Source organism: Puntigrus tetrazona, chromosome 9 (assembly GCF_018831695.1).
Source record: "Puntigrus tetrazona isolate hp1 chromosome 9, ASM1883169v1, whole genome shotgun sequence".
NCBI classification, from domain to species: Eukaryota; Metazoa; Chordata; class Actinopteri; order Cypriniformes; family Cyprinidae; genus Puntigrus; species Puntigrus tetrazona.
The window spans coordinates 10236143-10253932 of record NC_056707.1 but is presented as its reverse complement, the minus strand read 5'-3'; the positions used below and the strand labels follow the sequence as shown (position 1 = coordinate 10253932).

The window sequence follows — 17790 nt, the reverse complement described above, 5'->3', positions numbered from 1 at the left end:
TTTTTCTTAAAAAATAAACACTAAATGAATGAAGCGTATAAATAAATAAAATGAATAAAAAATGAAATTATCTTGCAAGAATCTGTTCATAAATATTAGGCCTATAAAAGACAGTCACCACTCCTCTCTAGGAATTTGCTTCATGTGACTTTCTGACCCATACGTCTGGGTGTTTCTGCATATTCAAAGTTACTCCCTGTCTATACTGAAAGTAAGTTAAACAAGGAAGAATTCAGAGAATGCTCTAATTTTAATCAACAAAGCTGTGTTTCACAAACTTGCGTTATAGACAGCTTTGTCCATCATAAAAATGTAGGGCTCTCTGATAAACCAAAGATTCCAAAAGAACCGTTTGAGTTCTTTAATAGGTTCTTCAGAGATTCTTGGTGTTATATTATGAGTTCTTCTTATCATTGATTAGCTTATGTGTTCTTTAAAGCATAGGCCACACTGTACATAATGCAGTGCGTTAGGACTAACTGCTGGATTGGATGACCTAAACTTTAAAGGCTTTCTTTGGACTGTAGCTTTAACTGTATTTTTAAGCATGTAATGGTGTGAAACACATTATGTGTGAACCGGCCCCAAGGAAAAGAAAAAACATTCAGATTACATTTAATTTTTAAAAGTTAATGGCTTAGTTAAGAGTTCACGTAGATAAAAGCTCCCTGTCACATCAGAATGCCAAATCCATCACGCGCTTACCAAAACAGTGAATCAAAAGAGCTCACATTTTAAATCTGACATCAACCATGTACTCAGAGACCATAACACCCCCTGTACAGACATAATATACACATGTACAACTAGACAGACGTCAAGGAGCCCAAGGTGTACAGGTATAGTTCAGCGTGGGAGAGGTCATTCATGTTATTGCAAATGGCTATAGGGTGTGAAAGTAAAGCAGGCTGTTCTTGCTATAGTTCTGAGCCACATTTAACATCCACAGCCAAAAGGTAACACCATAGTTTTTTTTTTTTTTAACCTCACCTGCTTTTTCTAACATACATGAAAATGCATCACTCACAATGTTTTGCGAGGTCAGTGAACGTTAGGGGATGCTAAATATTATATCGCTGGGTCTATGCTTACAGTAACGTCCGTGATTTGTTTTGCTCTGTAAAGCAACAGAAAAAGGGACGTTTTAAGCTGTTACAAATGTTAATGTTCGATTGTATAATGGATATATACCATAAACATACTATAGATTACAAATGACATTGCAGTTTTAAAATGATTTTTAATTATGTATTTGTCTAAAATAGAACTCAGTGTCACACGATCCTTTAGAAGTCATTCTACGTTCTATTTGATTCGGTTCTAAAAAAAAATATTCTTTACCAGTAAGCGTGCTGCTTAATATTTTTATATGGAAAAGATTCTTTGATGAATAGAAAGTTATTTGAAATCTTATAACAATTATTTGTGACTTTTAGATAGCATACAATACATATTAAGTGTATTAATGAAATGACATTAAATAATGAAGTGACATTAATGAAAAAACATTGCATAATCAGAACATTTGAGAGATTGGTGTTTTGGCTTTCATTTATTATCTTTCGTGTTGTTATTCTATATTTGCTTGTTGATAGATAATACAACGTCTGGCAGTGTTGCAACTTCGCATATTGCAGTTTTTGTCTGTATTTGGGGAGGCGTGCGGGGTCGGGGCCCTATATAGAGAGGGGTTTGCCTGTCCACCCTAAATGAAGCTTGGCAGCCATTTCCACGGTTCCCTGAGATCCGTCTGGCCACACACACACACACACACACACACACATGCATGCAAACACAAAGTCACAAGCTTAAGAGGTGTGTGTTGCTTTTAACACGAACATGTTATTTGCCTTTCTGAATTTCTTTGTCAAAATATATTCTGATGACTTTGTCGTTTATCTTGTGTCGAGCAAAATGGCTCCAGCACTATTAGTAATAGGTTTTCACACATGTGTGAGCACAGACACATAGACAGTAATGTCTCAGAGGCATAGGTGACAGACTGTCAGCCATCAGCTGAAAAATTGCTGCCAGCTGGTTTATTTTTTGCTCCATTTCAGGGCCACTATATTAAAGCTTTTTTTTTTTTTAATGCAGAAATGCCAATAGTCATAACGCCGTCTGACTTTTGCAGAACGATGATGTCACCTTCCCCACGACAGTTCACTGCGCTAGAATGTTACAGGCTGTTGACCGAGGCAAAGGATTGTGGGTACTGTGTACGGAGGAACACGGAGGTGTAAGGGGTGAGCCATCTGCCTCACACTCACAGTAAACTCCTACAGCTAAACACACAAGCCACCCACCCACTGCACACACAGCAGGTCAAACACGATGGCACCGGCAATACTGTATGTATGACATTTAGACAAGTTCACACACACAGAGTCAGATAGTTTTGCGATAACTTACTGACGAAGGAGGTATGCTGGTGCTTTGCTGACTGTATGTCCACTGCGAGATAGACAGTGAGCGTGTGCGTGTGTGTGTGTGTGTGTGTGTGTGTGTGGGGAGACAGTAACACTGTAATGTGAAGTACACTGCACACATGCACAAATACACACAGTCACACAGACACATTATTACAACATTAATCCTCCACGGTGACCTTTTCTTTCAGACATAACACACACAAAACATAAATTGTGTGTGTTAACTCTTTAGTGTTTGGTTTTGGGTTGGGTTAATAGAGTAACAAATAATTAAGATATAAATCATATTAACTGATTATGGATATATTGGTGTCCAAAAAATTTAAACAATTTGTTTGAAAATCTTCTCTCTCACAGGGTGATCATTTACATTATGTCTTTTATTTAGTATGGGCTTTCATATACCATGTGTAGAATTCTGAACTAGATGTTTTCTCTCTTGTCTTTTTCTCTTATATGCTAATATGCTGATTTGATGCGCAATAAATATTTTAAATGTTATTTAAAATTAAATGAGTGATGCTATATACAAACCATTTACAGGTTCTCCAAAGAACCTTTCTGTGAACAGTTCTTAAAAGAACCAATTTTTTTGTGAAGAACCCTTTTCCAGAATAAAGAACCTTTGGTGCAATTGTAGTCCTCTGTGGATGTTAAAGGTTCTTCATGGAGATTTAGATATCAATAAAGAACCTTTATTCTTAAGGGAGTGCATCAATGTTGAAAAACAGTTGTACTTAATACTTTTCTGGAAACACTGATACTTTTTTCAAGATTCTCTGATGAATAAAAAAGTACAATTGAAACATAAACGTATTGTAATAATGTAAAAAATCTCATGCACTCTTCTTGTGTTAGAAATCTAGTTTTTTTTGTATGCTAACGCAATTTTGTAGAAGTCACCACGATTGCAGATTTAGGATCATCAATAAACTGAAGTCATTTTGACAACGTTCAAAGACTGCAAGTGGATCCCAAAAGAATTAAAATTGATTTTGTTTTGTTTTTTGTAGCTTGTATAGTGCAATATGAAGTTATTACGGAGAAATAAACTTTTGCTGCCTGCTGTCAGACTGAAACTTTTAAAACAACCTCTGGGACCCCTAAATCTTACCGGTGACAGGTTTAGGTCTCCATGGCGATGACTTTACAAGTTCCCAAAGGAACAGCCAATCAGCTGCGGATTCCAGTCAGGTCAGCCTCTTAGAACCAAGGGGGGGTTCAGACCTCACACACACTCATTTACACACACTTCCACGCACACACTGAAAATGTGCCGATGCATGATTAGTAGTTCATTACATTTTTAGTTCAGGCCCTTTCCTGAACCACCTGGGCTGGAGTGATTTTGATGATGTGTGCGGTGTTGGTACATTCACAAGAATGATTCGAGGCACTTTTGATTTGTCCTTTGTGGATTGGTGTCCCGTGATAGGTTTCCGTGGTAATGACTGCATGCTTTCTGCATTCCGAGGCCTTAATACAGAACAACAGCAGCTGTGGGAACGTAGCAATTTTATTGCCATTGTTGACTATACAATCTACGAAGACCCTGTCACCTAGACAACCTGGCCTACCAACACATTTAACATCGCTAATCGTAAACCTTACAAATATTTACAGATAAGTATGACGCTAATCAGCTGCATTGGCAACCTACACCTTTTAGGAATGTTAGAGATTTTAATAATTGAACATTATGCTTAATAATATGCTTTTAGCATGATAAAGAATCCTTTTTGTAATATATTTATTGAAATGCATGGATTATTTATACAATATTACAATATATACAATATATAGTTTTTTAGTAATATTTTGTTATTATATATTATATATATGTTACTTTTGTTATTATTTAAGTTTAATGTATTTAGGTTTGGTTAAACTTTACAATAAAATTCTATTAGTTAACCATAATTAATGAACAATAGTTAACAATGAGCAATACATTTGTCTGAGAATTAATTAATATTTGTTATGTTCGTTAATACAAATGCAATTGTTCCTTTGTGTTAACTAATCGTTACTTTCTCTTAACTAACCAATGTTAACTAACATCAAATACTTGTCAATTAACATTTTGTATAAGTAATTTATTTTAATTAGCTAACTAATACTAATATATGGAATTTCATATGAAATAATGTAGTAATTTTTAACAAATGGAACCTTTTTGTTTGTTTTTATTTTTGAGTTTTGTTTTTTTATTTATTTCCAGCTAATTCAGCCACGTGAGAGTTCTGACAGATACTTCTGTCGGTAAAATATGTATTTAATATCGAAAAGCTACGGCAGTAGCAATAAGGGATAACGCTAACAACCGATACTTCACATCTGAAAGACTTTTAATTTTATTCACGCCAGTATTAATTCCCTTTCCGAAACTTTTTTTCTTTCCTGAGGGGAAACCCAGCAACAGATGCCAGGACAGTGTGCGATTAGCAAACACGCTCACAGCTAATTGAGTTTTGTGCCTTTGTGAAAAAGTGTGTGAATGCGCATAGTATTAGGGAGAGTCCTATCCTTAGGGTGCTATTTTAGCTAAGTGGCTGTAAGTGGCTTTAAAACTTTAAGATCATTAGCTTGGGTAAACGCAATATTTATAGTCAATTTTGATTTTAAAATCATTCACTTGAACAGACTTCTGAAAGGGTGCACGTGCACGTGCACTTCGTAACACATTTCCCTGTGGGTTTGCTTCATACAGCTGTCGCTGCAAAGGTTAATGACGTGTCGGTCGAACATATTTTTGGCGCTGGATGAATGGAAAAGCAGGCATGAATGAAGTACAGAATGAGTAATTACAGTCGATTTAGTTATAACAGATTGAAGAAGGTTTGGAAAACCTTTCGTTTCACATGGCGGCGTCGCAGTGGACACACTCTACCCCCACTTCAGTCCGCAAAGCCCCGTAATTGACTGTTCATTAACACAGGGTTGAGGGCAATATCAGCCTGTTTCCCACACTGATTACTAAAGACTGAGCACACTGATTGTACCTGTCCCCATAGCGACCCTATACTCCTCTTCTTCAACTAATACGCTTCTGCTGTTACGTCCCAAACGCCAGAACTTCACTCTTCGCTTATTGCTTTTTTTTTTTATTTAAACACAATACATAAAATAAGGGTTAAAAAGTAAATAAATTGAAGACTGTGTAACACTATATACAGTGATAGTGGTCAATATATATATGCATATATTTTTAATTAATACTTTTATTCAGCAAGGATGCATTAAATTGAATGCATTAAAGTTACAAAAGATTACTATTTCTAATAAATGCTGCAGCCTACTGTCTTTACATGAAATAATCCTGCAAAAATGTATCAATGTTTTAAACATTGATTATAACAAAAAAACTCATCATGTCTTGAGCAACAAATCATCATATGTGAATAATTTCTCACTGACGCTGAAGACTTGAAGACTTGAAATTCAGCTTTGCCATCACAAGAGTAAATTTAATTTTAAAATAAGCTAAAACGGAATGAGATATCTTAAACCAAATATCTTAAATCTTAAATTACATTTATTATATTATATAAAAAATTCAAGCTTATAACATCAGATTGTTTTTTGTGGAAGATTTTGTGGATCTTTTCTCATGTGGAAATGTTTTTTTGTTATTATTATTAGTAGTAGTAGTATTATTCAACACGTTCGAATAAGGAGTCTTATAACTTTGCGTTAAACCTAACAGTGCAGCCCTTCCTCAATTGAGAATGTGGTGAGTAATCAGTGAACAGGAAGGTCTACAGACATCTTGTACCACAGTACGGGTGTAGCTGCCCATCACTAGACAGCGATTTTGGAAAATCAAACAAATCTCGGTGTCTACCCTGAAAACACTGCACCTTTATACCGTCACATGTTCATCCATGCTGTAGCAATGTCTCTCTCTATCGGCCTCTCTTCTCCCTCCCCTGCTCTCTGACTCCACCCTGCTGTGGATAAAAGGTGGCTGTCTGCACACTGTTTCTTGTTTAAGTCCAGTTTGCATTGGTCAGTTGGTCAAGGTGTGTGTTTCGGGGTCTTTCTGAGTGTGAGCTTGACAATCTTTGAGATTATCTCCTCCTACGGCCGTTCAAAGGAAAGGTAAAGAAATGCATTTATATATTCATTATTTTAGTCTGTAACTGCTTATTGTATTGATGCTTATTGCTGCACCTATAATTTGTAAACTGCTGCAAAAATGACGATCAAAGCAGCCAAGTAATGCTAATAGGTAATTAGAAAAAATGTGCAGTTTTTTTGCATTTTATTTAACATATTTCTGTATCAGTGTCAGGTAGTATCAGTGTTGAAAATCTAAATGAAACTTTCATATTAAATTGTTCTTACTTTTTGAAGGTAATATACTATTTATGTTTGGACTATTATCTCTGTGTCTAACAAATAAAGCTGATGTATTTTAATGCCGCAAATATGATGTATATTAAGCGAAAGCTGTTTTTTATCTTGTTATCATTTATAAGTGGTTTATACGATTTGTGTGTACAGTGTACATTAAAACAGATAACGTTCTATATATATTTAAGTTATCAAATGCATTACAGAAATACTGAGTAGAAATACACCTCGATGCTTTATGAAGTTTGGTGGGCAGTTTCTAAGATAATGTATGAGCTCCCTCTCCTGGTGGCAGCCATATGGAGTCTTGGCATACATGTGTGATTGTGGTAGTGTGTACCTGATAGTGCACTGTTAGTTTAACTCTCAATTGTGAGAGGAATATAAAGCAGACATCCATTAGAAGCACAATGGCATGTGACTTGGGAGAGGCAGCTTGTCATGGTTTCAACGGAAATAAACGGTGTGACTGACAAACACGGCATGTTTCAGCATGTAATAGTATTTGTTATTAAGTTATGTTAAAGTTAGCAATAGGTTGATGGCAGATTAATCAGCTAATATTTGGCCAGTAATGTTTCGTACATGCTTATTACTTGTCAACATGTCTTCTATCAGTAATTTATTCACTATACAAATATTAAGAGCTTATTATTATTACTCAATCAGAATTGATGTTACTTGCCTATCCCTGAAATGAAATTACATGAAATTTCAAAATCATGTTTAAATATAAAGATTATATATATATATATATATATATATATATATATATATATATATATATATATATATATATATATATCATAGATTATAATATATATAAAAACCTTCAAAAACCGTGTCTAGTGAAACCTTTTTTTTTTTTTTCTGTATTTTCCTGCTCATTCAACTTCTCTGTGATGTTGTACTATTGTTGGCCATTAACACATGCGAAAAATCACAAAAAGTTGCCTCTCTCTGCAAAAATAACCAACCATTTTTCATTGTAGGGAACTATTAAAACCAATCAGCGTTTTAGTGTGTCATCAAACCAACACATGAAGACAAATGTTCAAATTTATCCACATGAATAATGACAGGGAGTTCATTTACACTTAGGTGAGTGGATGATAGATGGGAACTAAGGGGCTTTCACTTCAATCCTAAATGTTATTAATGTTCATAGTAAGTTTATAGTACGGAGCAGCATGATATTTTTCTATTTATGTACTATTTTGACAAGTGTTGCATTGATGATTTGAGAGATTTGAATGTATTATCAATTATATTGATTATTATAATAAATCTTAAATAGCATAATCATATTTAACATGTTAAGCTCTTTACAAATCTAAAGTGTTAATTCAGTAGTGATAAATTCTTTGTCTTCTACAGACATTCTTCTCTCTGCACACATGCACTTTGAGGCTAGCAGACCCTTGCTGTGTTTCTCACTCTTATTAACGCTCAGCTGTTAAAATGCATCTAAGTGACCCAACAGATGCTTAGAGAGAATGAGGACCCTGTTTTATCTCAAAAAGGCCTGCTTGTTTCAGAGCTGGGCTGGGAATTGTGAATCCCACAGCACAATATAGTGCACCTGGCTGCTACATCATACAGTAGATAAAGTGAGACATTTACTGCTTACGTCACAGGGCCATATCCTGTAGGCTGACTGGCTTATGAATTCTTTAGGCGCCTTTTGATTGGTCTGCAACGACACAAGCGAGTCAGTACGGTCTCTGTCTCATCTGTCGGGATTCACAGAATTCAGTTGTTCCAGTTAAACGTTAATATAACTCCAATATGCAATTTTGTTGCAGTTACAGTTCGCTTGTATTTGATCATTGACACCGTCTCTAATATGAATCCACAGAAAGGCAGAAAATGTAAAAAAGATATTAGGCAAGCAGTTCAGCAGATATAGTGTGGAATATATTGGCTTACTGCATCATGACCTTTTGAAATCCTCCCTAGGTTTGCACCAAAAATCAGCCCTCTCCTTTCTTCCCATTCAGAGCCAGAATAAAAGTTTTGTCACGGATGATTTATGTGTTTCTTTGTGAATGCAGCACTCTGTGATGGCAGAAAAGGGTGTGAGAGACTGAATGAAATGAAAGACAGAAGGGAAGAATGAGGGACTAGGCGGCAAGAGCATGGAAGAATTTCTGTAAACACTGCTGGCCATCTGGGTCTCAGTGAGGGGCTGAATGTGGGTGTTTAACTAGACTTATTTGCTGAGGTGTTCGTGCATTCAGTTACTGAAGCGATGGGATTCCAGAAGAACATTTCACAAATAGCACGGAGGACTTTCATTTTTACTGGGTTCAGAGGCCGTGTTTAAACGCATGGGCTAAATTTAGATGCTACAGAGCTGGCATCTCATTTCTTCAGAGTTGTCTAATGTCAAAGAAAAAGACTGAAGGCTTGTGATTATGGAAGGTGATTTTAACATCCAAACCGATGTTATATTATTAATTAATGTACATTATGTTTAAAGATTTTGACTGGTAAGATTTGTATTATTTATTTAATGAACAAATTATCTTATCTTCAATGAGGCTCTCTTTATTTGATCAAAAATACTGGTAAATGTTTGTTTCACAATTTTAAAGAGCTATTGTGTATTTTAAGTGATCATTTATTGCTGTGATGTGAAACTGTATTTACAATAGCCATTAATCCTGTGTCACGTGATCCTTCAGAAATCATCAATATACTCAACAAATTCTTATTATTATGAATCTTGAAAATATTTATTGCTTAATATTTTTATGAAAATCTTTTTTTCAAGTGTAATCTGTTACAAAACACTATAAACTAAAATCAAGATTTATGATAAATATTTGACAAATTTAAGTTATGACATGCCATGAAATAATTAAGATATCCCTGAAATATCTAATAGTATTGTCAAATGATTCATCGCCATTAATTGCGTCCAAAATAACTATTTTGTTTATACTATAGATGTGTATATGTACGTGTGCTGTGTATATTTATAATATAAAATGTATATATAAAGACACACATACAGCACATATTTTAAATATATAAATATAAATATATTTCATACATAAATGTAACATATATGTATGTGTATTTATATATACATAATAAATATACACTGGACATACATATATTTTATATAAACAAACACTTTAATCACGCTTAATCGCTTGATAGCATCTAATACAAATTAACCTTTGTAGATAATTTAATTTAAATATGGACATTGGCATATACATCTACACATAAACTGTTTTCTAATTATATTTTCCATTGTAATTATTTTCAATTGTGTTATTATAATTATAACTGGTATGTGTATGTTGTTTGAGTCATTGCTTTAATGCCTAGCTAATCAAAACACTAATGTTAGCGTTTACATGTATGTTACTCAGTGCCTTTCCTACCCATCACATTGTACTTGTTAAATGATTTAGCTTTTTTTGTGAGTGAATGAGACCGAATGTGTCCTCCATGTGTCCAAACTTTTTAAAAAATGAAGTTCAAAGAAAGGTCTGGAAGAGAACGCGAGAGAGTGAAGGAGAAAAAAGAGACCAAATGAAAGGAAGAAAAGGTCTACATCAGTGTTTCACTCAGTGTTATTCATGTCAGATGTTGTTGTTGATTTAAAATATGTAATTTAAATGGGGGTTCAGGTTAATAGGACTCAAATGGCTAAATAGCTACCTGGAGACATAGCAAATATGGCCGCTGCTTGAACAAGCTTTTTTGAAAGAGACTTTTTTGCACATTCATCTTTTTATTCTATTTTCTTCTGCATTTTCTTAGGCATAAGAAAAGTCAGTTACATTAGCATTTGCATTTGAGAATGCTGTGATTCGTGAGTTGATTAATATGCTTTTTTAATTGTAGCCAACAATAAATGTGTGTAGTTGGATAAAAGTGTATGCCTTATACCACATAATTTGATAAATGCGGTCATTACACTTTCTTAATATGTAATGGAAATGCTTTACACTTAATTAAATAGTTAATGACGCATATACATGTTAATGGGTTTTTTTAACAAGCTTTTGGTGTATAGTAGACATTATTACTAGCATTACATGATGCTGAATCAGATTAAAAATGATTTATGTTAGTGTTCAGCTATTCAGTCTTTGACCAGAAACTATATCCTTACATCTCAAAGTCTCAAAGAGCGGAAAACCTAGATGGCCCATGGCATACCTGTGTGATTCTCAGGAGCCTGAGAAAAAGCCAAAGGTCAGCTCCAGCACTTCCGTCATTTTGAAGCAATCTTTTTTCATTCGCATCTTGTTGATATTGATTTTTTTTTTTTTTTTTTTTTTTAATGAAGCATCAATGTGTTTTGAAAGCGTGTTTCGTCATGTAACTGGACAAGCAAAACATTAAATGAAAATGTAACAATGTAAGCATGCATGAACACCCACTGTTTACTGTCTGGGATTTCTGCAGTGTGAAAGGTAAATTACTGAAAGTTCCTTTCTAGTTATGCACAACTTCACTAAAGAGGTCCTTCAAAAAAGTGAGAAATTCCAATAAGCAGGTTGCTTCCTGTCCTTTTTAAGGTCATGTTTAAGAGTATGTGCTAAATATAGATAACTGAGAAAGTCATGTCTAATCTCAAAATAAACATTCAAAGGCGATGTTAACATTGACACTACATTATGATAGTATATTATTAATTATACACTAAGATAAAAAGTCTAGGGTCAATATAGGATTTTGAATGTTTTTAAAGAGGTCTCTTTTGTTCTTAGACATTTACTCTTAACATTTTAAGCTAAATGGCCTGGATGTGTGAATCATATGGAAATTATCATAAAATAGGTATGATTTCATTTCAAGGTAAAACTGTTGTTGATGTTTTATTTGATGTTTTTGTTTCTTTGATCTCTCAGTAGATCACTGTTTGATAGTGTTTTGGTAGTTTAATGTTTTTAAGATGGTATATAATTTTTTTTGTTTTTAGGTGTTTTGCACAGATTAATTGATACTGCTAGCAATATATATTATATGATTATTTGGTCTTTTTACAAACTTGTTAATGGTCATTTAGTTTTTATTTAGTTATGTTTAAAGATTATGTATAAATTATTTATGTCAAGTTAATTTGATGATTAACACTTACTGATGTTTAACTACATTGGATAATTAATTGATAATATAACTGACCACTGATTGAATTAATAATAATTTTTTTGTGTTTTTTTTCACAGGCCATGGACATGGCTTCTTTCCTAGTAGCTTTGGTGCATTTGGCTCTGTTACCATCAGCGTTGGGAGGTGCATATTATGGACACAAACCACATCCTCAACAACATCAACCCTTACCACAGATGCCTCACATGGGCATGGGAAAGGATATGTCACACATGCCATATCCACATTACAGAAAAGACCTTCCGATGCACCTAAACAAAGGCAAAGATATCAAAGGTATAAAAACCTTGTGTGTCTTAGCACTTACAGTTACGTTATGTATGGTATACATGGCATTGTAGTACTGACCCTGCCTTTCCCTTACAAAGGTGAGACAATTCCCAGAGGTGAGCAGGGTGTTCAAGGAGAGATTGGACCGCAAGGGCCTCCTGGTTCACCTGGGCCCCAAGGACCTCCTGGGCCTCAAGGTATTGGTATTCAAGGCCCTCTTGGAAAGCCAGGACCTCCTGGCCCTCCAGGATTTCCTGGAGTTGGTAAACCAGGAATGCCAGGTATGCCCGGGAAGCCAGGGGGTATTGGGCAGCCTGGACAGCAAGGTGAACAGGGACCCAGAGGTGAAGAGGGACAACCAGGCATGATTGGGCCATCTGGCCCTCCTGGACCCCCCGGCCTGCCAGGAATAGGAAAGCCTGGTGGACAAGGATTACCAGGACAGCCAGGGGCAAAGGGAGAGCCAGGACATAAAGGTTTTCCTGGTCTCCCAGGGTTACCTGGCCCTAAAGGAGACAGAGGAATTGGGCAACAAGGCCCACAAGGGCCAAAAGGTCCGATTGGGCCACCTGGCCCCCCAGGGCAAGCAGGATTACCGGGGATTGGTAAGACTGGTCTTCCTGGTGTAGCAGGTCCCCCTGGTATACCAGGAAAACCTGGAGATCCTGGGGAGCCAGGTCCAGAGGGTCCGCCTGGTGGACAAGGCCTACAAGGACCACAGGGAACCCCTGGCATTGGAGTTCCAGGAGAAAAAGGATTACCAGGACAGCCAGGTACACCCGGCCACAAAGGATTACAAGGACCACCAGGGTTGCCTGGGAAACCTGGATTACCTGGATTTGGCAAACCTGGATACCCTGGCCCAAAGGGTGACAAAGGGATGGGAGGGCTTCCTGGTCCTCAGGGACCAAAAGGAGACAAAGGTTATGCTGGTCAACCAGGCATGATGGGTCCCCCCGGCCAAACCGGTCCTCTGGGGCCTCCAGGACCAATGGGGGCACCAGGAGGAATTGGTTCCCCAGGTCTAAAAGGAGAGGGAGGAGCAGAAGGAGCTAAGGGAGATCCTGGACCAATGGGGCAACCAGGCCCTCCTGGATTTCCTGGTCAACCAGGCCTCCAAGGTGAAGATGGAGAACCTGGGCTAAGAGGACCACCAGGATCCATAGGTCCTAAAGGAGAAGGAGGAAGCAGAGGTCTACCTGGTACACCCGGTCCATCAGGCTTGCCTGGTCTTAAAGGAGAACCTGGTCAGCCTGGCCTCGAAGGACCACAGGGTCCTAAAGGTATTCCAGGACTTGCAGGTCCAGGAGGACCAATTGGGCCTCCTGGACCTTCTGGGCCAAAGGGAGAAGCAGGTTCACCAGGTCAAGCTGGTCCACCCGGTGAAGGCATTGCTGGAATCCCTGGTTCTGTTGGTCCAGCAGGTCCACCTGGCCCTAATGGATCCCCAGGTCAGCGAGGTCTCCCAGGTCCACCGGGTCCTCCTGGACCTCCAGGACCCCCACCTTCTCCAGACCTGATGGGTGTTCTCCCTGAGATGGGCCCTGCCATAGATGGTATAAAAACTGGTGGGTACAAGAAAGGGAAGTATGCAGGTGGGGGTGACATTATGGGTGCCAATGGTCTAGAGATGCCTGCTTTCACTGCCCAGCTGACCACACCATTCCCTCCAGTTGGCACTCCGATTGTGCTTGACAAATTGCTGTACAATGGGCGTCAGAATTACAACCCTCAGACCGGTGTGTTCACCTGTGAACTCCCAGGCATCTACTATTTTGCCTATCATGTGCATTGCAAGGGTGCAAATGTATGGGTTGGGCTCTACAGGAATGGGGAGCCACTTATGTATACATATGATGAGTACAAGAAGGGATACCTGGATCAAGCATCTGGGAGTGCTGTGATTCCATTACAACCAGGAGACACAGTTTATTTACAGTTACCATCTGACCAGGCAGCTGGATTTTATGCAGGACAGTATGTCCACTCCTCATTCTCTGGCTTTTTACTGTACCCAATGTAGAGCGCAAGAATAATTGAAAGAATTTTAAAGACAAAAAGGGGAAGAATGAACTGACATTAAAATGTTTGACTTATTTAAAATGTCCATATTTTCACAGGAAAGAAGAAGACTTATAGAAACAGGTCCTTTAAACTCAACCTAACAATATAAATCTACAGACTGTATGAGTATATGCAATGATAATTACAGTATACTGTGTCTGTAAAGATACAACTTGCCCAAAGACTCACAGATTGTAGTAAGAATATTTAATTCCATACCACAATTAAACATATTTTTGAAAAGATTGTTTTTGTAACGTATTTATGTATTTGTTTAATTGGTGGTATCCAACATGAGTATACATGCTTTAAAATGTTTAGAACAGTATTTTTAATGACGTTAATAACTAATGTATTCGCTTTGAATGAGATGAGAAAAGCCATTCAGTTTTTCAAAAATATCACATATCATGTTTGTCTTTCTTTATCAATGGTTTTACAAAATGTTGAAGGTTTTGCACAATTGTAATATTATAACACAACCTCTGTGTGAACTGCAACCAAAGTATGAAATTGTTTGTCTGTGTGTGTGTGTGTGTGTGTGTGTGTGTGTGTGTGTGTGTGTGTGTGTGTGTGTGTGTGTGTGTGTGTGTGTGTGTGTGTGTGTGTGTGTGTGTGTGTGTGTGTGTGTGTGTGTGTGTGTGTGTGTGTGTGTGTGTGTGTGTGCGTGTGTGTCTGCGAGCATGAGCATGAGAGAGCTAATGTGCTATATTTTATTCTCTAGGTTTTTACTCCCTGTTCCCTAAAAAGATTCATTTTAAACTTTAAATGTTAATTTGTCTGAAAACCACTTGCGTTTCTATAATGAGCTGTCATCAGATATATGATAGTTTTACTCACAATACCTTAAATCTCACAAACATTAATCATTAATATCACATCACTTTCTTTGTTTCCACCCTATTCTGAATTCAATTGCTGGCTTTTCAGCTGTTGGATTTTTTTTTTTTTTTGACTACTGATTGTATAATAACCTTTGTTTTTATATGTCAGTCACTTGCAATGACTTCCAATGCTAAAAGTGTCTAATCCAAAGAAAATCTGTTTGAGTACCCACCCCCCCTTTTATTTTCATTTGTTTGTCTTTTTCTTTGAATTTTTTAATAAAGATGATTTACATACATAACTCTATCTCCATTACTTAATTTTTGTGCTCTTCATTTTGTTATACACGACAAGAAATAACATGTAACTTAAAAAAAAACATGGAAGTTACCTAAAATATAAAATTAAGGTCTATTTATCTTGTATGAAAATAGGTACTCTAAAATGTGTCGTTTAAAAATATTGTGAATAATACTATATTAATCATTAACAAAATAGAATACTACTGTGATATCTTGGTCTTATAGCCATTTAAAAAGAAGATAATAAATTACTATTTGCTGTAAATGAGACCTGTATCTGGCTAATGCATTCGATGTTATGAGGTAATATGGCAGAAGCTTGGCTCATCAGTAATTTTATTATGCTCAAGCTCTAAGATAACCTTCCTGGATCGGTTTGGTCACATCACCTCATTAATATTAATATGCCTAGCCTTCACCAAAATGCGATGATGGATTCGCCAGCTGTCACATCCTCTTCTTTCAGGAAATCAGAATGGCCAGAAACCTCCTCAGCATTCATGAGCCAAGCCATCGCATCCGACTCGGTCCCCGGTGATGCTGAGGATGCGCAGACCGAGAAGCTGCGCTGTCAAATCACATTGCGCGGAGGGGCGGAGGGGCGGAGGGATTCTTCACTGCCATGTTTGTGCGCATGAGCAACATATTATTGCCTTCATTGATAAAAATCCTTTGTGTTAACGTTTCCTCGTCTAATCTCACTGTCGCTTTCGGCGCGTTTCATCACTACATAAGGTAAGTCATTTATTAAAGGCGCATCGTATGAAATAACTACTTTATATTTACGGTGATCCTGCCAGTTCAAATTATCCCTCATCCGGAAACCGGTCGCAAAATGTGCCTATATGGTCTTAAATAGACCACTTATTTGATGCCTTTATTTCCTTAGACACATGTATGTGTGTATTTCGTGCTTCGCCTTTTATGTTATGAACGTGAATATCACACGCTTTGCTTTGATTTATGTCGGGTTTCATTTTTAATGTAAGGTTGCGCAGATGTTCAGATGTTACAGGATTAATGTATTTCATTGATGTTGGGACCCCCTATTGAATGTCGCAGTGGTTATTGTGTGGCTCGATGCATTACAATTCATTTGTGCGTTATTGAGATATTTATATACATACTCTGTACGTTAAGAGTTCCACTTTGCTAAATTAATATGTCATGTATTGGGGGCTGTGAATAACATTTTTGTAAAATAGTTTGTTACAGTCTGGAAATCGGCAATGGCATCACGTGCAGGCCCAAGAGCTGCAGGGACCGATGGGAGTGATTTTAAACACAGAGAGAAAGTGGCTTCTCATTATCAGATGAGGTAACTATATCCAATATACTCTCACAGCAATATAACATAACCAGTAACTGCATATATATGTATGTGTGTATATATATATATATATATATATATATATATATATATATATATATATATATATGAACTTTGAATTTGTCTTTCAGTGCTTCATTGAAATCTGAGATAAAGAAGCTCACCGTTGTGCATTTCTTCATATGGATACTGGTGGCGGCACAGGTGGCTGTTAGTCATCTCAATCTGGTGTCACATGATCTGGTGGCCATGCCCTATCAGTGGGAGTATCCGTACCTTTTGAGTCTCGTGCCCTCGTTCATCGGAGCCCTGGCCATGCCAAAAAACAACATCAGCTATCTGGTGATCTCCATGATCAGTGCTGGTCTGTTCTCAGTGGCACCCTTGATTTTTGGCGCAATGGAAATGTTTCCACTGGCCCAGCAGCTGTACCGACATGGAAAAGCTTACCGGTTTATCTTTGGTTTCTCAGCTGTATCTGTGATGTATCTACTCATGGTGATCACCATTCAGGTGCACGCATGGCAAATCTACTACAGCAAGAAGCTTCTGGATGCCTGGTTTAACTCAACACAAGAGAAGAAGAAGAAATAAACATGCTGTTGTATACCTGAATTCATCCACCATATTTTTCTGTCTCGGTTGTTAATGCATGCAATTATTATAAATGTTTAGATATTTGCAATTTAAATACACAATTGTAAGCTAACAAAGTTTACTTAATATGTGTATTTTTTTATTATTATTATTTATTCACATGTTAAAATTATGCTTACCTTATTAAATTGTTTACCTTTTTTGTTTTATCGTGTAATTTAAAACTTGAAATTCTGTTGTATTACAAAATGTTTAGTCCATGTCAAGAATACAGAGCCACTCACCTCATTTTTATTTCTTTATAATAAAATAAAAATAAATATTTCTTTAAATATTTTCCTTTAATTGATTTAATTTTAATCTTGTATAAATAAAAAAACAATAGCGTGTTTGCCTAGAAATCCACTCAAAACACTCTATTTTTATAGACTAAGTGCTTCATCAGTATCTGGTTAGAGTTACGACAAATCTAGAA

At 36.7% G+C, this 17790-nt stretch overlaps 2 protein-coding genes across 2 annotated transcripts; both read left to right on the top strand.

The window, feature by feature from the left end:
* The first annotated feature begins 6440 nt into the window (after positions 1 to 6440).
* col8a1a (collagen, type VIII, alpha 1a) lies at positions 6441 to 14636 on the top strand. The gene is made up of 3 exons (XM_043249420.1): positions 6441 to 6533; positions 11984 to 12203; positions 12296 to 14636. Exons 2-3 carry the CDS (start codon positions 11987 to 11989, stop codon positions 14218 to 14220), a joined length of 2142 nt encoding a protein of 713 aa, XP_043105355.1. The 5' UTR covers positions 6441 to 6533; positions 11984 to 11986; the 3' UTR covers positions 14221 to 14636.
* A 1332-nt stretch (positions 14637 to 15968) lies between these two features.
* On the top strand, positions 15969 to 17635 carry jagn1a (jagunal homolog 1a). Its single transcript, XM_043249349.1, has 3 exons — positions 15969 to 16123; positions 16594 to 16706; positions 16850 to 17635. Exons 2-3 carry the CDS (start codon positions 16618 to 16620, stop codon positions 17310 to 17312), a joined length of 552 nt encoding a protein of 183 aa, XP_043105284.1. The 5' UTR covers positions 15969 to 16123; positions 16594 to 16617; the 3' UTR covers positions 17313 to 17635.
* Positions 17636 to 17790: the final 155 nt, after the last annotated feature.